The sequence below is a fragment of the Mytilus edulis genome, chromosome 2 (genome assembly GCF_963676685.1).
Source record: "Mytilus edulis chromosome 2, xbMytEdul2.2, whole genome shotgun sequence".
Classification (NCBI taxonomy): Eukaryota; Metazoa; Mollusca; class Bivalvia; order Mytilida; family Mytilidae; genus Mytilus; species Mytilus edulis.
In genome coordinates this window covers 88,820,171-88,842,299 of record NC_092345.1, presented here as the reverse complement: position 1 = coordinate 88,842,299, position 22,129 = coordinate 88,820,171, and the positions used below count along the sequence as shown (strand labels likewise).

General features: G+C 30.2%; 1 protein-coding gene across 3 annotated transcripts in view; it reads left to right on the top strand.

Annotated features, from left to right (window-relative positions):
• LOC139513331 (uncharacterized) overlaps window positions 1-20,051 on the top strand; it is a 29,106-nt gene extending 9,055 nt beyond the window's left edge. For all 3 annotated transcript variants that reach the window (XM_071301725.1, XM_071301727.1, XM_071301724.1), the window contains exons 2-14: window positions 344-974; window positions 2,762-2,863; window positions 7,185-7,283; window positions 8,621-8,719; window positions 9,015-9,113; window positions 10,135-10,235; window positions 11,069-11,408; window positions 12,514-12,705; window positions 13,546-13,826; window positions 14,950-15,211; window positions 16,968-17,268; window positions 17,825-17,872; window positions 19,657-20,051. In XM_071301725.1, the coding sequence (XP_071157826.1) occupies window positions 402-974; window positions 2,762-2,863; window positions 7,185-7,283; window positions 8,621-8,719; window positions 9,015-9,113; window positions 10,135-10,235; window positions 11,069-11,408; window positions 12,514-12,705; window positions 13,546-13,826; window positions 14,950-15,211; window positions 16,968-17,268; window positions 17,825-17,872; window positions 19,657-19,961 (2,802 nt within the window). In that variant the 5' untranslated portion in view covers window positions 344-401 and the 3' untranslated portion in view covers window positions 19,962-20,051. The remainder of the gene's footprint in view (window positions 1-343; window positions 975-2,761; window positions 2,864-7,184; window positions 7,284-8,620; window positions 8,720-9,014; window positions 9,114-10,134; window positions 10,236-11,068; window positions 11,409-12,513; window positions 12,706-13,545; window positions 13,827-14,949; window positions 15,212-16,967; window positions 17,269-17,824; window positions 17,873-19,656) is intronic.
• The last annotated feature ends 2,078 nt before the right edge of the window (window positions 20,052-22,129 follow it).

The following is a 22,129-nucleotide window of genomic DNA, read 5'->3' as shown; positions in this document are numbered from 1 at the left end:
ACATATTCTCTTTATAAGAATAAGGCTCACAGATGTCTGTTCGATGTTGGTATTGATCTGTGTCCACATAATGCGACTTAAGAGCATGAAACATGACAACCAAGCCTGTCTATCTTAACGTGGCATGATGATTTATCGGTAATATTTGAACAGTTAGTAATTATGAAAACCTGATGAATACTTTTATACAAAAACAACATCAGTTTTTAAAGATTTGTTTTGCTTCAACATTTCTTGGTGTTATCAGCCATCTGTATGAACGTTTGACCAAAACTTTTTTTTTAAACATTCTAATATCAATCTTGGTTCATTGATACTAAAATGAATATTTCCTTATTTAAAGGTTTTATGACGCATATATAAGTAACCTGAAATGCAAAGTCCTTATCTGACCTAAAACTATGGCTGACGAAATAGATGAATCCACCAATATAACCGAGTCATACACTGAAGACACTCATGAAAATAATGATCTGAGTAATGATCCAAACGGTGGGACGAGTAAGATCTTTGATGAAGGTCAGGAAATACAAGTTCATGGAGAAAAAGATGACAAAACATTGTCTATTATTGATGAAGCAAGAGATGAACAGATATTGTCAATAGTTGATGAAACAAGAGATGACAAACTAATGTCAACAGTTGATAAAACAAGAGATGACAAAACATTGTCAAACGTTGATGAAGTAAAGGATAACAAAACATTGCCAATAGTTGATGAAGTAAAGGATAACAAAACATTGTCAATAGTTGAAAACGAAAACAGAGATGAAACATCGACGATAAACACAAGTGAGAATACAACAGATCCAAGTTCGATAGAACGCAAAGCAAAACGGCGTAAATCAAAACACACATCCAAAGTGTCTCCAGTTGTCACAGATGAGACTGGGAAAGAAAATGAGGCTCCAATTTTGCAAGATAGTATGCAAAACAATCAGACACTTGAGGTGCAAAAGAATCAGATACTTGAGGTGATTATTACAGAGTTGCTTGTTTAGCAAATAAGTTATTTAAAATATAGAAAATAATCATCACTTTGATAATGAATCAACTGATGTACATTGTATATACTTTTCATTTAGAATTTGGTGTGAATCCGATATAATTGTTCAATCATACATTGTATCGATCAAATGCACACCATTTATCTGGCATTTTATTGATATAATCTAGTTTCTGATAGCTGTTATGTACAAAATTTATATGAAAAGTGTAAGTAAGGATCTGTGGATGTTAATGAAATCAGAACAAAAACAAACTGACATTCTAGTTTGAACAGATGAAAACTATATTTATTCTACAACGATACATTTTCTGACCATTAGAGTGAATATTTCTTTGGTCAAAGGTTGTTGTTGTGAAATATATATATAAAGATTTCGAAAAAAATATATATACTGAATTTATTCAAAACCTTGTATACATGTATATATAAAATAACTTGTCTATTAGAACTGTATCTATGTATATAAGTATGTGTGTGTTTATTTGTGTGACTTGACTCCTTTCATAACATGAATATGGCACGCCGTTTTTATATTTATTCAAATTTGAAGATATCTTATTTATTTACCAAGATATCTTATTAAGTATTAAGATATCTTTAATTTTTATAAGATATCTTATTTAATTTGAAAGTAAATAAGATATCTCTATTAGTTTATAAGATATCTCTATAAGTTAATGAGATATCTCTATTAATTAATAAGATATCTTATAAAGTATATAAGATATCTTACTTCTTTATAAAGATATCTTTTAAATACATACTTTATAAGATATCTTATTAATTAATAGAGATATCTTATAAACTAATAGAGATATCTTATTAACTTATGGAGATATCTTATATATTAAATAAGATATCTTTATAACCAATTAAATAAGATATCTCTATAAGTTAAGAAGATATCTCTAAAAGTTAATAAGATATCTCTATAAGTTAATAAGATATCTCTAAAAGTTTATAAGATATCTCTATTAGTTTATAAGATATCTCTATAAGTTTATAAGATATCTCTATTAATTAATAAGATATCTTATAAAGTATATAAGATATCTTACTTCTTTATAAAGATATCTTTTAAATACATACTATATAAGATATCTTATTAATTAATAGAGATATCTTATAAACTTATAGAGATATCTTATTAATTAATAGAGATATCTTATAAACTAATAGAGATATCTTATTAACTTATGGAGATATCTTATTAAGTAAATAAGATATCTCTATTATTACTTATATAAAAGATATCTTATATAGTTAATAAGATATCTTATAAATTGATAGAGGTATCTTATATTTTAAATAAGATATCTTATATATTTAATAAGATATCTTTATAAACATTTTAATAAGATATCTTATTTAATAAATAAGATATCTTATTTAATAAATCAGATATCTTATTTAATAAATCAGATATCTCAATTAATATACAAGATATCTCATTTTGTTATTAAGATATCTCAATTAGTTTATAAGATATCTTATTTAACCTCGAAATTGAATAAATATAATAACGGCGTGCCATACATGAATCATATAACGGCATCTTCAAAAGAATATGTGGTGTTTATGTAAATGGGAAAACTCATCATTTCTTGTTCTTAATATGGGACATGTTCGCTTAAGTGAGTTTTATCGTAAGTGGCAATTTTCCAAAAAAAAGAATAAAAACCTTTCATGAAAGTCGATTGAACATTACTTGGTACCGAACATTATTTTAATCAGAGATGATTTTACTTTCAGGACAGTAGGGGATCTGAGCTGTTATTTGCAGTGAAAAACAGAAAGAAACAAGCAGCTTTAAAACTCATCGACAATGGAGCTGACATACATTTTCTTGATCAAGTGAATATTTTAAAATTACAAAAAAGTTGAAAATTGGTTTGCCTTAAGTATAATTTAATAAACTAAGATAATTACAATATGATCCTTTCCTAGCATAATATTAATATTGTGATCATTTAAGCCATCAAGTAAAAACGAAAAAATCCTTCATATAAAAAGAATGACCGTAAATTATAATCGATATGGAAACAGGCTAGACTTTTAACAAATTTAAACACTAAATATCTTGGGGTATATTTGTTTAAAACTTTAGATGTCGTTAATTATAGTCGAATAGGTATTGTATTGTGCAAATTTTGATTAAAAAAAACAGCTGTTTATTGATTGTATATAACATCTATGTTTAAATATACAGGTAAGATTTTGACACAAAACAATTTACATTTACAAATATTTTAATGACGGAAGATATCTTTTGATGCATTTTTGTACAGGCCATAGCGTTTAAAATTATAGTCAATTTTTGTGTATATTTTAAATGAACAGTGAAAGACTTATGCATATTATATATATATGTTACAGGCATTTTCTAAATTTAGGCATTTTGTAAAATGACTGAAATATTTAGGCATTTTCTAAAATGCCTGGATGATTTAGGCATTTTACAAATTGACTATTTTTTTCAGGCATTTTATAAAATGCCTGAAAAAATTGTAAGGCATTTTACAAAATGCCTAAAACTGAATGGAATGTACTCAAAATTTAACGACTAGAAATATCAAATAAATAATTTTATTCTATTATTAAATATTGCATGAAATTTAAACAGTACCACTAGCACTACAGCCACATTTTGTGTAACTCTGACCATCACACAAAGAAACGTTACTGACAGTCTCTCTAAAGGATATTTCATTATCACAATTTACACAATGAATAGCAATAAAATTACTGTCATATAGTTTAAACTGATTATCCTGGTGTAAAGTCAAAGTAGTATTCCATCTTTAATTCCAAGTTTATAACCATGCTCTTCCTTTCCAGTAACAACAGCATACCTGCCAACTGTCACTTTTTGCGGGGGAATTGAAATATTGAAAGAGCAAATTTGTCCACAATTTTAAACAAAACAGTCAATTTTCAATGACTCTAGGCTCATAAAAGCATGAAGAAGCCACAAAACACTATAAAAATGTATTTTTTTGGGACTATGACAGCCATCTTGCACGCAAAACCACCACGGGCATTTTCAAAAAGTTGGCAGCTATGCAACAGTCATAAGGTTACGCGGGTCTCCTTTCCCTCGATCCACATAGGGAATTGCAACTTATACATTTTCTCCAACATCCACCTCTGTTAAAACTCTTTCCGATAGATTTTTCATCTTGACAGCTTGTTTTGTCATTGAGGCTGACGCATGCTTTCTCTCATTTCTGATGACCTCTTCGTTTGAACACAGGTGACAAGATAGAGTATCAGATATGTTTCCTTTTGAACACAGCTCATGTATGTACTGTGCACAAGTAGAACACTGGATATTCGAAAAACATAGATTTTCACACACGGCACACACATGAACATCTAATTCTGTTTCCTGAGTTTCAAATAGTTTCTAGTTATACAGACATGGGGTAATTGAAATATGTAATTGTAATTGACTGTAATTAATTACAATTTATCATGTAATTGAATGTAATGTGGAATTGAGCATTTTTTCAATTACATGTAATTGAATGTAATTAATTACATAGCCAAAATTGCCTGTAATTGACAATTACTTTTCAATTACAAGTCAATTACATTTGAAATTTTGGATCAAAAGATTAAATCTTGTGTTTTCTCAAAAAATTATTAAAAGCAATAATCTTAACAAATGTTGTAAGCTGACAAAGAAAAGCCTTCACAGTATACTTTCTGTATTAACACAACCATGGTAGATTCTTCATTTTGTATTGAATGATAAAAAAAATGTAGACACATGCCATAATTTTAAAAGAAACCACTAGGAAGTCACTGTCTTGACCTTAATTAGTAGATTTAGATAGATATTTTAAGACATTGATTTAACATAATTAACTTTATTCAAGGACTTAAATAACCAATAAATATAACCTCTGGCTATTTTTTTTATTACAAACTATATAATGACTGTTTTTATAACAGTTATGTTAAACAGATATAAGGCTAATTAGAGAGAGATAAATATACCCCTAGGGCCTATAGGTACATGTTTAAATTCTTGAAGGGATAATGCATATGACAAAATCTCACTTGCAAAATTTGTTCACTATATATATGAATGTTGAAAGAAAACATTTTATCAGATTTAAAAATGAGCTCCAAGAGTGTACTGGAACATTTTACTGTTCCTGATGACTTCCAAAATGGAAATACTTTCAAAGGAAAATGTATGCATTGTGGCACCCTCATTAGTGGAAGTTATAAAGTTACATCCAACTTTGTTACACATATGAAGGTAATACTATATAAGAATTTTAAAAATTAATAAATTCATAATGCTTCTTTTTCATTTCTAATCAGATTTCATTTATCTTATATCCTCTAATAGCTTACATTTAAATTTGGAAAATATTTTGTTTATTAAATTAATTAGTTGTGATTAAAACTAAAGTTTATTTTTGTTTTAAGAAGTCAGATTTCTAAATCACTTATTTAAGATAAATAATTTGAATAAGCTGGGATAAAAATGAAAATCATTTCAAAAAATAAAAAATAGTGCTCTTTTTTTGTATCATTTACAATCAAATAAATTTAAATAAATGTAAAATTTCAATAGGTAAATTAAAACAATTTAATATTTTCAAGATATTAAATAAGGCCTTTTGTAATTTTCAGAGAAAACACAGAGATTTGTACATTCTGCATTCTGAGAATAAAGAAATTCAACCAACATTGACACAATGCATAAAAAAAAGATAATTGTATTGATATGTCAAAAGACCCTCTTTTGTATTGGCATAGTAACTGTCAACGTTTACCACGTCTAGCTAAGTTAGCAGTGCAATATTTAGCTATTCCAGCCACATCTGCACCAGTTGAACGCTTATTTAGCACTGCTGGAAAAACATTTAGGCCGGAAAGGTGCAGGCTGGCTGATGGAACATTTGAAAAGCTGATGATGGTCAAATGTAATGGGAAAATGCTTAAATAAGTTATATGACACAATACAAAAATGTATATACTAGTTGAACACTGTCTAATTGTTATAACTATAGAGCAATGTATAATACTTATGTACATATCATAGAATAAATGCATGTTTTCAATGTTTTATCTTAAATTTCCTTTCAAATGTAATTGAAGTAATTAATTACATTTGCCAAGTAATTGGAATGTAATTAATTACATTGGTAAAAAAAGTCAAATGTAATGTGTAATTTAATTGAAGATTTTGTAATTGTAATTGAATGTAATTAATTACTTTCAAATGTAATTGACCCCATGTCTGAGTTATAGACACTTAAACTAATAAAACATAAAAACTTAACCTGCAGGCTAGATTTATTAAGAATAATCTTAAATTTATTTTAATCAATACTTTTTTGTAGGTTAACAATATATTTCTATAATCTAATTGATGTATTGCATATTTATACAATTTGCCTGAAACAGACCAGGCATTTTGTGTAATTTTCATTAAAAATTTCAGGCATTTTACAAAATGACTAGTGTTTTTTAGGCATTTTACAAAATGCCTGTCAACTTTAGGCATTTTAGAAAATGCCTAAAAATTCAGTCATTTTACAAAATGCCTAAATTTAGAAAATGCCTGTAACATATATATATTTGTTTTTGTAATAGATTAAAGTAATGAATTTTTAATATTTAGTTTTAAATATACTTTTAAACGTGACTGTATGGATTTTTAGCTATCCAAAAATCTATTTATATGGATTTGTTAAAAAGTTGTAAGATACCCACCCTTTCTTTTATCTGTAAAATTCATAAGCACATAGTTGACCCTAACTAGTTAACTTGATTTATAACATATTAAAACACTTAACAAATTTACATATGTCCATAGGAAACAAAGAGCGTTGCATTCAATCTTTCACCATTTTTATTTAAACTAAACGCCATCCGTTTAATCATCAACATGACTTCCAAAAACTGCCGATGGCTATGTGACTCGATATCAAAAAAGATATTAACAGACATATAATTTTTACTTTTACAAATTATGACTTGGATGGAGAGTTGTCTCTTGGCACTCATACAACATCTACTTATATCTATATATACCCAAAAGCAATTTTAGTATTATAACGAATGTGCTATGTCTATTGGATTCCTATCATACTTTACAGTCTTGCCAAAATGTTAATGAGGTTAACCTGTCTTTTCTATGTGTTTACTTCAGACAAAATGTAATGTAATACACTATGCAGCCTTAGCAGGATATGACGATTTGATTTTAAAACTTATATCACAAGGGGCCAGTGTAAAGATATGGGACTGTGTAAGTATTTCGTATAATTTTTGACAAACTTCATGAAAAAGAATTTAAAGAGAGGAGAGAGAGAGATACCAAATGGACATTTAAACTCGTGAGTCGAAAAAAAACCAGCTTGGCAACGTCACGTCTACAACAAATGAAAAATACCAACACACAAACAGACGAAAAATTATACACTAAACAAAACCTAGAAAACTAAAGACCAAGAAACATGAACCAATCTAAAACATGGGTGATCTCAGGTGCCCTGGAAAGGTAGGATGTAAGGAATTATCCAGATATAAGTCTTATACGGGAGTTTATAATCCCCAGCAAAGGGGATAGCATTGAGGTAAGTAAAAGACAAAAAATCGAATAGCAATGTATTAAAAAGTAGCCGAAACATGCTTACGAATTAATAAAATGAAACAAAATGAAACAATTTTGTCAAATTCATCTATTATTCAAGACACAAAAATGAAATTTGCAGATCGTTTGAAAGTTTCAATAACGAGTTTCAACCCACAATTTTAAGGCAAGTTTTATAAAATATCCATCTCATCAGCGGAATAATATTTGAATAAAAAATACAAACGGTTTAACGGAATACAATACAGTCGACAGCAGAAATGACATTTTCTATTTTACAATCAACGTCAATCAACATGATTTTGAGCATCACACAATAACATCAACAGCCTCAGAATTAACAGAATAAACACTACTAGTCAACCATTGCATAAAGTGCATATATCAATTACCCTAAACATGAATTTTGTTTGTAAATATTAAATAGGGTGGTGAAGTCTTATTGCGAATAGCAAACATATCTTCTATCAGAGTTCAGATGACCTGGATTTAATAAACTCACGATAAGTCTTCAAACATGAGTAAAACTAACAAATTCAAGGCAGCTATGAAAGATGACAAATGTGAAACAATTCTAACTAAAAATACAACGGCTTGAATTATGACCACACAAATTCAGGAAGAACTAATATAACAGACATCAACCTAATCTCAACCCCAGCATGATAGTGTCCTGCCCCTAAACAGGCATATAAAGAATGTGGCGGATAAAGTATTTGTGATGGTACTCAACAACCCCACATATCCGCTGAACTTCGGACATTTGTAAAACAGTACACAACAAGTGAAAGTATAACTTCGTACCAAGATTAAGGACCACGAAGAAAAAATATATTTAGATAATAGTAATAGAAAAGAGGTATAGAAAAGGAATCAACTGAAAGACAGTACAACTATGGATCAAAGAATATCACCTCTTTACCTGTTTGTTTATGGTATACTTAGAATAACATAAACAAGTTATTCAAACTATTGTTTTCCTCAAATTTTAGAACGGTGAAACAGCACTTCATAAAGCTGCACGTACGGGTCATGAATCAACAGTGGTCGCTTTGGTAGCTAAAGGGGCAGATGTTTATGCATTAAACTGGGTATGGATTTATCTTTTATATGAAAACAAATTGTGCAACTGATTTTCATATATTTATTTCATTTCATTAAGTTAACTTGTCATCAAATTTGATTAACATTTTTTAATGTAATTTGATGTAACAAATGCACATTCAAACATGCATGTATAAATGAGATGACAGACTAAATTATCAAATTACTTATTTGATTATATATTACGTTGCTGTTCAAATAATTCAAATTAGATATTGTCATAATATTATTTGCTTTATACACTTTTGCTTTGCATTTTTATCTACCTGTTATTCATTTTAGCAAGGTAATAACCCATTGGAGTTAGCTGTTCGTGGAAAACATATCAAAGTGATCGATGCTTTGTGTCTCTTTGGAGCAGACCTTGTCATGCAAGACTGGGTAAGAAAATGCAACTTTCCATAAAAACATTCATCAACCCAATAATTTTAAATTATATATGTGTAATTCTGCTTAAAATTGTGTTCATTGTGTTTTACTTGTACTTGAAACGACAAAAAAATGCTCATTGGTTAAACATTTGTAGATATGCACTTTACCAAAAGTAAGATTTTTAGAGAAGCATTTTGTTGTCAATTTAACAAATTTTTCTCGCTTTCCTGTATTTATAGTCATCTATGATATCATATGGTGGCTTATATTTAAATGTTAGTGCAATGACTTATACGTCTAATGCAACGGCCATTTCGTCAAGGTAAGTTATGAAAGGATTAAAAATATGTTGCATGCATAAAGTAGAGGTCAAGAAAAACCTTAACCTAAAATGTTGTTGTAGTAACACTGCACAAACTATGAATTATATAGCAAATGTATTTTTATTTATTCACCAAATTTGGCTCTATATCACCACTTCTGAATTTCAGATTAAACAAAACTCAATTTAAGAGCATAAAATGAAACAGTATTAGATGATCAAGTCACTCTGGCGTAAATATAAAATTTTAATCCTGGTATCTATGATGAGTTTATTTGTAGAAAGCATTAAACACTTCTCAGTATTTATATGTGCTAGCCTCTTGTTCCTATGTGAGTAACAATTCATAGAAATCATAATCAGTAATGTTAAGAAGTAAGATATCATTAATCTGATCAGAATCTATGATGAATTTTGTCAGTATCTTACCCTTTGGGAGTATCATATTTCAATTCAGTACCAGATGAGATAAAAATCATATTTGACGTTCCACTACAATTATTTAATGACAATTTCCTTAATAAGTAGTCAGTTGATGGATTTAGTAGTCTTGATATTTAGTGGTTCTTTCATTCTTCTCGTTTTGGCTGTAACATATATAGTCTATTTAGTATATCTTTCTTAAAAAATTATAAACAAACAAGCTTGGATTGGACTTAATTCACATTCAATGGCAACCACTTCATTTTATTACTTTCACTTTGACAGCAATGGCTTGAAGAAGCAATAACATCAAGAAACAAGGAGGACCAAGCTATTGTTGAGATATTCAAGAAGCAAAGCAGTCGTTTAGCTGGTTATAAGCATGGGTATATTATATGTTCCACCTGCTTGTATATATTTTTAACAGATGAATAAGATATAAAAAAAAAGGCAATAGTAGTATACCGCTGTTCAAAAGTCATAATTCGATAGCGAGAAAAAGCATTTAGACAAGCTAGACATATATTGTTTGTGAAATTTACGGTTTATCAGACACAATCAGTGTGTTCAATTGCTGAATAAAAATGTAAAAAGTAAAACCACAAAAATACTGAACTTAGAGGAAAATCTATTCAGAAAGTCCATAATCACATGGCAAAATCAAATAACAAAACGTATCAAAAACGAATGGACAAGAACTGTCATATTCCTGACTTGGTACAGGCATTTTCAAATGTAGAAAAGGTGGATTAAACCTGGTTCTATAGCGCTAACCCTCTCAATCACTAATTTTCTCTTTGAGATATTTTTCATAAATATGAGTCTTCAAAAATGCATTAATTTGTTATGACTTTCAAACCATTTGTATATTACAAAGAAACAAAACTTCAGTGAACTTTACTTTTATGTGTCGGTGTAGATGAAAAGATCAAGAGGTTAAGCATACAAAACTCAAAAATATACCGAGTACATTCCTCAGAAATGCAGGTTCAGATATTTTTTGATAATTTAACCTTTTTTGCAGTTGAACTGACTAGTAAAGGCAAAAGTACTATATATTGCTGTTCAATAAACATTATCCGATTAAGCAAAAAACAAATCCGAGTAACAATCTAAAACAGAGGTAAACACATCAACTATTAGTGGAGACACAACTAAATTGAAGAAATATTTCCCTGTTTTAATATATTTAATACTTTACTTTTTCTTTCTCCATTAGTGGAATTATATTTGGCATTAAGTATATCGAACCTGAAAAGGATACCAAAATGAAAAAAATAGGAGCTACTCTACTGTCAAAGACGTTACTACGTTTACCTTACTTTTTCTATTGTTGTAAACTTCCTGTGGAATATACGAATGTCCAGAAGTATATCAGTGAGGACAACGAGTTGTTCAGTGATATATACGAGTGTAAAGCATGGGGAAGTTCAAGCACTGTATTCACTCTTGAAATTAAGCTAACTGGACTTCCGAAGTGCAACGAAACTTTAAAAGCTGTTTCACCAAATGGAAATGTTGCAAATATTGAGAGTTCAATTCGGAATGAAGAGAAAAATGTACGTACAAATAATCAGTTATTAGTTTATAAAATAATGTGTCTTATTTTGGGTTTTTTACTGTAAATTTCACTTCATAAACAATATTCAGCTATAAAAATACTGATCAGTATATAGAACTCAATTCAAATAAAGTACAGCTATAAACAAAAAAGGATGCAAGGGTTCAAATTACAGAGATGTAAATTACACGACTTCTCAATTGTACAGCCATCTAGTGTATGATAACATGTTTTCTGGTTACACTGTTTAACGAATTACACATTAAACCTGAATTATTTAAAGTCGCCCTCAGATTAAACTGACACCGTGCTTTTGGTGTCGAAAATTTCAAACTACATACCGCATTCCTTGCGAATATGTTTTTCAATTAGCGGCTTCAAAAATCTTTCCAAAAAACAGTATTGTCCTATTGTAATTAAACTGTATAATCCTGACATTATTGTTGTATTCATCATGACGTATACCTAGGTATTGTATCAATCAATTTTTTTTTATGCTGGATAGACACAGGATTAAAACACTTATAAACTGTTGAATTGATCCGGTTAACCTACCTACTGAAACTTAAAATAATTAAGCCATGAGTATACAGCGAGTTATAAATTTCTTGAAAACGGCATCCACTAATTCATACCTAGAAAGAAATGTTGGTGGTTTGCTGTCTACTAGATACATGTATATCAAACTCTATTGCGGTTTCCTGATCAGAGCCAACGACATTTCACTGTATAATGTATTTATAAAATATCAAACCGTCATCGAAACTTTATTCGATATCACATGATATAAAATCAGGTTAGCAAATCATTTCTTATCCTCATCTCACATTTTAAATGATGCTTAACTACAGCTACCATCTTGTAGATATAAGTGCTCGACTACAGACATAAAGTACCTGAATTTTGCGTAGTGTTTCCAACAGGTTATCAACCATTTCAAATTGAGTATACTTTATTTTGACATAAGTAAGGTATTTGTATTAACTAGATTATGTAAGTCTTATTGGTACTATCGAAAAATAACGAGTTTGATATTGTATGATATTGCTGTAAGAAGAGATAAGGTTATAAATTATTATTGGTCATGTTTTCTTTTGATTTAGAACACATATGTAACCGTTGCTGTTAACGTCAAAAGTGGTGCAGTTGTTTCATTCATGTTTGTCACCGTAGAAAAACCAGAGGTATTCAGTATTACAGAGCAGGCAGTGACCATTCAACCACAGATGGAGCCAGATGCAGAAATAGATATCCCTAAGGACACGTTTGATTCTCCCGGAGACCTTCTGTTTAATGTATGTTATTTGTATGATAGTAGGATATCAAAGACATTGTGTGTTTGTATAAAGGGTGATTAAGCATAGTAGGTGTCACATTACCTGTCAAACTACCAGACTTTTTTTCATAAAACTTAACTCGAAGTCAAATTTGTGCTTAAAACACCAAATCCAGTATTTTAATTAATTGATTTCCTAGGCAATCATACTCACAATGTTTTTGATATAGTGACTAGGCTTTGTGTTCATTTATATATAGCGATGAATACCGTACTCAGACTCGGAAATAAGCCAATCGAAATACTGGATTGGAGTTGCGACTATTAATAGTGTACTTCGAGCACTGAGGAAAGATTTATTAACGTAGATTTTGGTTTTGCTCCATCCTGATTATATTTGATTCCCTCAGTTTTTGTTTTACTTTGATTTATATATTCATTATGACTTGAAAATCGGTACACTACTGTTGTCTCAAGTCTATTTATTAGCATTGCTACTGAGTAATAAATAGCTGCGGAACCATAGATATTATGTCCTTATGATATCTTTTGACTATTTGCACACTCTGGTCTGCAAATGGGTAAAAAAAAAATCCTAAATTCATAAAGCAAGCTGTTCTTTCTTCATATCTTATTTAGATATTTACAATTGATGATTTGAATATGGAAAATAATTTGAACGTTGATGCAATCACGCTCCAAATGATTTTTCAAGAAGTTGAAATAATTAATGTCAGCGTGATTTTAACTCTTTACAGCTTTTCATTCAAGTATCAAAAATGAACAATTTATAAATTATTATAGGTATGCATGAAAGTGCAGTTATAAGCTTTGAAAATCTTTTCATTTATTTTGACAGGTCGTGGAGACTAAAGATGTAAATACTGAAGATGCTGATTCGATGGAGGAAGCTGTTTTAGTTACAAATGTAATTGATCTTTCCATGAGTAACCACCAACAACCAAAACAACCAATAGACATGAAGTTACCAATGCATTCGACATTAAATGATGATACTGAAATAGTCATTTTAACGTCGTCAAAAGAATTCCCAGATGAAATAGAAGATTGGGAAATTGAAACTGCACAAAAAGATAGTCGACGACGAAGTGCTAATTTCAAAATTAGGCACTTCTCCATGTAGGTTTGCAATCATTTTTTTTCTTCAAATAAATTACACTAAAGACTCTTTTCTAAAGCACAAATAAAAATAAGTCAACATATATATCATGTTGTAAATTGATTGATATTTAACGTCACTTTCAACACTGCTGTGCATTTTCGTGGCCGTCACTTTGTATTGGTAGAGGAAGCCAAGGGGTGGGAGAAAGCCACCGACATTCGGTTCGAAAACTAATAATCCTAGTCAATAAAATATGGAGTCGAGTGCACCTGTCCCGAATTCGAACACAAAACCTCAGTGTTGACTGGATAGTTATATAATAGTTCGACTTCTTAGACCACTCGGTCACAGAGGTCTCTTATGTGATAGAGGTTCTTATTAATATAAAATGAAAGAAGGTACTAAAATTACATGAATCGCTTGGCAAAGGAAATTTCCTCATTAGACTTTAAATTGCATAAACAGTCGCACCATATAAATGATCAAGCGTCTTTGTGAAGGATAAAAAAGTGTTTAGGTTTAGGTAAATTCATCGACGGAGTGGTTTAGAAAAAAATATTATTCTGCGTATATCTTGGCGGTGATAAAATATGCCTGAAACCAGAAAAAAATACTCAAATAAGACGCTTACTAGCAACAAATCAAAATCACGGATAATTATATAAGAAATAAATGATATAAGAAATGCCCAAAAACGAAAAACAAAGAATCTGTATATCATACAAAATATTCAAGTATATCAAACTAGCTAATATGTTTTTTTACACTTCTAACAAGAATAAATAGCAATTTCAAAGTCATCAAATAGGATTGTAAAAGTTTTGAAAAAAATCTCTATTTTCTAATAGTATGTGTTTGAGCTTATGTTTTTGCCATTTGATTAGGGATTTACCGTGTTGAATTTTCTTTTAAGTTCTGTATTTTAGTGATCTTATTTTATCTAATAGTTTTTCTTATGCTGTTGATTGTTAACCTTTCTTTCCCTAGTTATCACTCGTCCAGTAGTCATATCTCGTTGGTAAAATGAAATATCATTGAATATATGACTTTCAAAACTATTCAACTTTGTGATTGAAGGATCTACAAATTGATTTGAATTCATATTTTAAATCACTTTATATGTGTAATTCATTTTTGCAGATTTACAGGCGTATCAAAGAGAAAGGTTGATTCAGATATGATCGGAGTGTGTATGCTTATACAAAAAGCTTTGAACAATGAACGGCAAGTCGAGTTTTTTGCAGTAGTAAAAACACTTTCCCGTGACGAATACGCCATTGTTATAGAATGTGCATTACAAAGAAAGGCAAAAAAGAGAAAGAAACATTGGGAGAGAAAGCAATACGAGATTCAAGAAGTCGAGGGTATTAGTCACACAGTCAAAGTTAATCAGTGGTTTCGGGTATGTATTTTACCTTATTTTAATAGTTTATCTGGTTAATATAGCAACTGCAATATTCAACTGTAAGATATGTGATGAATAGACAGTTTACATGTCATCAGAAATACTTTAAAACTGTTTACTCATGTAGGTGTATTTACCATATACGGATACTTTAAACACTAAGAACTTCTGGATAATAACCAATCGCAACCTATCTTGAAATTGGTTGTATCAAAACGTTTGATTTTTAACCCTTTATACCACCATTCTCAATGGTATTGACAAATCGTCTAAAAGGAGTAATACACAATGCTTTTCAATATATAAAAATGGCAGCAACTGCTATAAATGTATTACTTTGAGATACAATAAGGACTATTTTGTTGGTAGAAAACAAAAACGGTAAAACATGTTCCAACAAGGAACAATTAATTAATATTTCGGAGTTTATTATTGACAACAAATTTGTTGACTTTAATAGGAGGTAGTCTTGTTCATCAATTCGCTGACATTCCTATGGGAAAGAGCTCAACACCTCTCCTTGTCGACCTCTTCTTATTTTCATATGAGTCTGAGTTCTTGAGGACAATTGTCAAGCACATGAACATTAAAGAAGTAAGATCATTCAATTTCACATTCATATACAATGATGATGTTCTTTACATTTAACTGTTCTGTTTAGTTCCATTTATATATCCTTCAAAAGTAGAAATTAGAGAAACCTATACATGGCTTTTTCTGATTTATCTTCAGACTCAAACCCATAATTTGACATAAGACGTCATCTCAGAACCAGAATTCGTGACAAACGAGAAGATTTTAATTTTGAAATTATCAATTTCCCCCACCTTAGCAGCAATATAACAACTTCATCTGCATATGGGATATACATTTCCCAACTCTTGCTGTATCCGAAGTGTGTATCTGCTACTCAAACTTCATAAAACGTCACAAGTGTCTGAGCAGAAAGAGGGTTATGGCCAAGCCCTTGTTAATAAATTCTGTATCAACTGGCGTTGTTTATCAACTTAATTACGTGTGATAGTGTTCTTTTTTTTATGTTTTTGAATTTTACTGTTCAGTCCATGTTTGGTAATATCCTGTTGGCTTGGCTTAGTATTTACACATTCTGTCATTGTGTTATTGTGATATGGACATCTTTTTTTTATATTATTGTCTTTCATTTTTGCTAATGTGCTTAGACTATAGAATGTCTTTATGGCATTTTGTTAATGTTGATTGCAGGATCTTAATTTTTTACACTCTGATCTATTATGTGTGTTTGTTTTTCTCACACATTGTTGTCAATGTAATAGAATTATATGTGACTGTCATAGAAGTTAGAGGTTTGGGTAGCTACAAAATATGTTTAATCCACCATGATTTACATAAGACTGTCTTAAACCGGACATATGACAGTTGTTTACATTCGTTTGGTATGTTTGAGCTTTTGACTTTGCTTTTTGATAATTAGGGGCTTTCCGTTTTGAAATTCCTCGGAGTTCTGGTTTTACATTTTATTTTAAATCATTAGTGCTAAACACATTAAAATAGTTTAATGTATAACTAATAACAAACTGAGCATCAGTGAGATAGTAAAAACAACTCTTGAGTGTTCGAGAAGTAAACGGCAACTGTATAACAGTATAACCAGTTCTTTCTTTCATGAGTGGTTTCACATAAATTTAGTTTGGTTTAAAAAGTTTAAAAAACATTGGTTTGTTTTGTTTTTATTGAGACTGTTTGTTTTATTTCACTTGTTTTCTGAACAAAGGTTAAGTTTGATGGTAACATAAAAAGAATAGGAACAGACCAATCAGACACACAGAAGCTCATGTTTCATCCAAACCGAGATAATTACCAAATTTTCAGCACTGAGATGGTAGACAAAAGTAATCCTCCGATTGGTCGAATCAAGATTGAACTTATAGAAGAGACTGGACAAGAACCAATCAGAGTAGTTGAAAGTAAAGGTTGTTTAAACAATAAAGAAACGTTGATACCAAGAGATCCAATCACGACATACATGAATCTGACATCTCTTCCAGTTCACCTTCGGCCACCACCTGCTGCTGGTCAGTATACATTTACTATACAAATATTCGTTTATTTTTTTATCATGTTGTAGTTTGTAAATGTCTCAAAATCAGTGCATTCTTTACACCACATTACAAATAAAATTTTAAAAACATGTTGTGGATACATTAGAAATTTAATTTCTGATAAATGAATACGGGAATGCGGTTTTTCATTAAAAAAAGTTAAAAATAAATTTCAAAATGAATAGCAATTAAAAACAACTACATTGTTTTGCTGCAACATTAAGAAGGTTAATTCAAATACTTGGTAAGAAAACGCAAATTGTATCATATCTCTTTCATTCAAAACAAAATGTTTAAATAAAAAATGTACATATAAAAATTTAGACGAAAGAACAATAAAATATAAATACAAGGATGTAGAAAAAACCCAGAAGTAATGAATAAATACATAAACAAACAAAAAAACAACAAAGAAATTGAATGTTTAAATAACAAATGTAGATACGAAAAACAGTACATAAGAGAACACAAAAAAACATTGCTAACTTTCCCTTCTATGTCATTCATGTTATCTTATTAATTTTGATAGATGCAGACGATCTGGTAATAGTTGGTCATCAACCTGTGGATACTGAATGTAAGCTGTAACACAAGTATAGCTGTATTCTCATACGAATTAACATCTAATAGATGCTTATTGTTATAATGACTAAGAACAAAATGCACCTTTCAAACAATATATTCACGACCAGGTTTTTGTGAGTTTCATTTTACTGTTTTTGTCTGTGTATTGCTTTGTAGGCTGATGTTTGTATTTTGTAATTTTTGGGGGGATGTCTGTTTTTCGACTAACCGGGTACCGTATATGTTTAGTGTTTTCATCTGCTTTTACAAGTAAATCACTCATCTGCATGATAAAATGAATCAAATACTCTTTGCTGAGCTTTGAGAGCTGTTCGGGACTAACCTTTAACAGGAACACTTTAACCCATAATTTTAAAAACGTATTAGTACTGGAATATATGAGGCGTTATATGACCAGAAACGACATATAAAAAATAGAAAAATTTCTCTTAGGTTAAATTTGTTTAACAGAGATAGAGCATAAGTTTTGAAATATATTTATAGATTCAAACTAGAAAAGTAAGCTTTCAAAATTGTTTAGTTATCGTTTTTGCAACCCATAATTATTTTTTTTTTTGTAATTTATTTTTATTTCATCTGAAAACACACCAAGTATTGTGATACATAATTATATAGTTAATTCATTATACATGTATTGATATAAAAATTTTCAATAACAGTCTAAACTTAAAAAGTTAGTTATGCTATTTGTTCTAAATTTTCTACTCGATCATACACATCCTTTATCACTCTGGATTAGAATACCTGAATATGCTGATAAGGTTAATGATGGCAACAGCCTTCTCCTCTAGCCACATGCATCACTGCCTCTACAATGATGTTGAACATGAGAGGTACCAGGAGAGGCCACCAGAGATCATTAACAGATAACATGTTAGACAGAATCACATAATAAATGTCAACATAAGTCAAGGGGAGATAATTCAAATACAATCAAACAAAAACTAGTATATCACAATATCAATAAACATAGATAGTACTTTTAAGATACACACAAATCACTGTCCAGTTGTGATGTGCATCAACATATTATTAATTCTACATGAACTATTATAAAGCCTTAAGTAAATACAAAATAGAAAGATCTCTCCTCACATGTGAACTAAGTTTTTAATTAATTCCCATTTACTATCAATTTCTCTCTTGCTTTAGGGGATCTGTAAAAGGAGGTAGATATTTTTCTATTCGGTAGGAATTTTTAATCATAGCTATGACACCTGTAAGAGTCGGTAATGAAGTATGAAAGCGACATGCATAAATGTAATATTTAACCAGAATAGTGAGTAAGTTTAGGGAAACATCCCAAGACTCTGACCCAAGAACAATATTTTCCACATTAAGTATTAAAGTTAAATTATTTTCAACTAGAAAAAGTGCTGCAATTTCTAACCACAAATTTCTAACTAGTGTACATTCCCAGAAAAGGTGACTTATAGTTTCTTTAGTTTCATTACAGAAACTATAAGTTAGTTTCTTTTAACCCATATGTCTGCAATAATGCATTTGTGGCGAGAGTTCTATGTAAAATCTTAAACTGGAGCATACTAAATTTGTTGTTTTTAGTGCAACAAAATGGTACACTATAAATGAAATCCCAATTTTCTATATAAGTGCGTAGTTCCTTACACATTTTGTCTTCTTGTTTTGTAGGACGTTCTTTATAAATTGACAAGATGTCATCATTTATTTGCGCCAAAAAAAATATAATTTCAATCTTGCCAATAGTACAGGTGGATAATATATTTTTGTTTAATATGAGATATTTGTTTTTTTTAGGTACAATTAAAGTACTTAAGATAACCTCATTAATGCAACTGGCGAAAAAACTCAACATGGACGAAGCCCACCAGTTAGCAATACAGCTAAAGGTATCACCTTCAGAAGTAGCAAATCTTGCTAGTGATTTACCTAAGACAGATGACTTCTTGGATGCAGTTTTCTGGAAATGGAGGGGGAGGCGTCCTTATGAAAGTCAGGTGAACTTTCTGGTTGCCGCATTAGAAAGAACTGGAATGGATATTGAGGCTGAGGAAGTCAAAATTGCTCACAAAGAGCTCAGGGAAATATGTTTTAGCTGGTAAAGGAATATTCCTTGAAGACATAACTTTATTCGTGACACTTATATTCTCACTGTGCATGTGTTACACCAAATAATAATTCTATTTTATTAATAATTTTTTTAGAACTAGTCGAGTGACAGCAGGTTCACAGTTTATTTTGAGGTGCACGCATCTTACACATATCAATTTCGTTTAATATTTTAAATAATTTCATATGAATTTACTATTGTCACAATCTAATTAAAAACCGATCTCTCATCGCTCCTGTTTCTGATATGTCGCGTGGGAGATCTAACGAAACCCGCTTTGAGGTCACATGTGATGGACCTCGTAGGTGTGTCTTTTTCGACCAATGAAATTGAGTCTTCCACGATCTTGGAAGTTTAACGTAAGGCAAAGGGATGTAACTCATTTTATTTACGAAGAAATCGTCAGTCATAATAATTCATAAACTTTTTTGATTGGCTTATTAATAGGTCGTCAACTCATTTGCATATCTTTATAAATTCATGACTTTTAGTTCACTCACATGTGACCTCAAAGCCGGTTTCGTTAGATCTCCCACGCGACATATCAGAAACAGGAGCGATGAGAGATCGGTTTTTAATTAGATTGCTATTGTCACTATATTACTGAATTTGTTGTCAGCTAGTTTCATAGATTAATTTCCGACAATTTGACGGGCTTCAAAATATAAATTAAAAAAATCCTTAAATAAAATTGGCGCTTCTGACTCAAACGAAAGTCAAAAACATTTACGGAGAATTGCATGTGTACCTGCCTGTTCTGAGTTAACACTGATGAATAAAGAGTACTTGCCGTTTAATAAATTATTGAGGCGATGGTATTATGTTAGCTTTGAAGCTTTATGCTTTTATTCAATAAAATATGTAATTATAACACATTCTTATTTTCATTATTAATGTCAAAGTTATTTCACGAGGTTCTTGGGATATGTATACGAAAACACTTATACATTTGATAGGTTTGTTTTTAATATATTCCAATGTTTCAAGTTTCGTTCCAATTTTAGCAACACCTATCTTGATCTTTGATCGTGTTGCCGCACAATTAGTAGGCTTCTAGTTTTCTCGTTTGAATTGTTTTACATTGTCTTATCGGGGCCTTTTATAGCTGACTATGCGGTATGGGCTTTGCTCATTGTTGAAGGCCGTACGGTGACCTAAAGTTGTTAATGTCTGTATCACTTTGGTCTTTTGTGGATAGTTGTCTCATTGGCAATCATACCACATCTTCTTTTTTATATTCTATTTTCAATACGTTTAAATTTTGTTTAAAATAACCAAAGGACAAGTATAAATGAATTAATTTGGACGGACAGACGGAAGATTAAGAAAATTAATTGCTTCCTAAATTATTCTGGGGAGCATCAAAAGTATACGAGATTTAAATATTTTAAAAGTCGTTGTATATATAGAATTCTTGAGAAGATAAGCTCAATAAGCAAGTTGTTCGAATACAATGGTACAATGAAAAAGAAGAATAATCATGTACTATCCTAAATCTTGAATCCTTTAGGAAAAGCGCGTCTGTATTTGGTTTAATAAAAACATAGCATGTATCGAAGAGTTTATTTTAAAACTTGTCGATAACTTGTACATTAAAAATGAAGAGAATAATCTTTCGAAAATATACATGTTCAAGTTTCGAATATAAATATCGAGGTACCACATTATTACGAATATCAAAGGCCAAGCAATATAAAAAAACTGTTAAATTTAAATCGACAATGCCATACTTTCTCCTTTTTCCACATATCTTAAAAATGCCTGGAATTAAACAAATTGACCATCGCATTTTGATATGGTGTCAATGAAACAGCGTTTAATATTTCCTTTTGAACAGCGACCCTTCATCATACTGTTCGAAGATAAACGTATTTTTAAAGATTAAAAACATTGGTTATATTTCGGGTTGGTAATATCTTCATAGAATGTACTTAATGTGTAAGAATATTCTCTCTCTTTTACAATTCAAAAAAATACACAAGGTCAGTACTGTTATAGATAATAAAAATGGTATAAGCTTTCCCGTTTTGATATAAAAAGTTATTTGTTATATCAGAACTCAATTTACTCCTCTTTTTGTTGAACAAATCTAAAACCAATGCAACATATTATTCTATCATCAGGAAAATTACTAGAGATTTAAATTTGAATATAATAGTG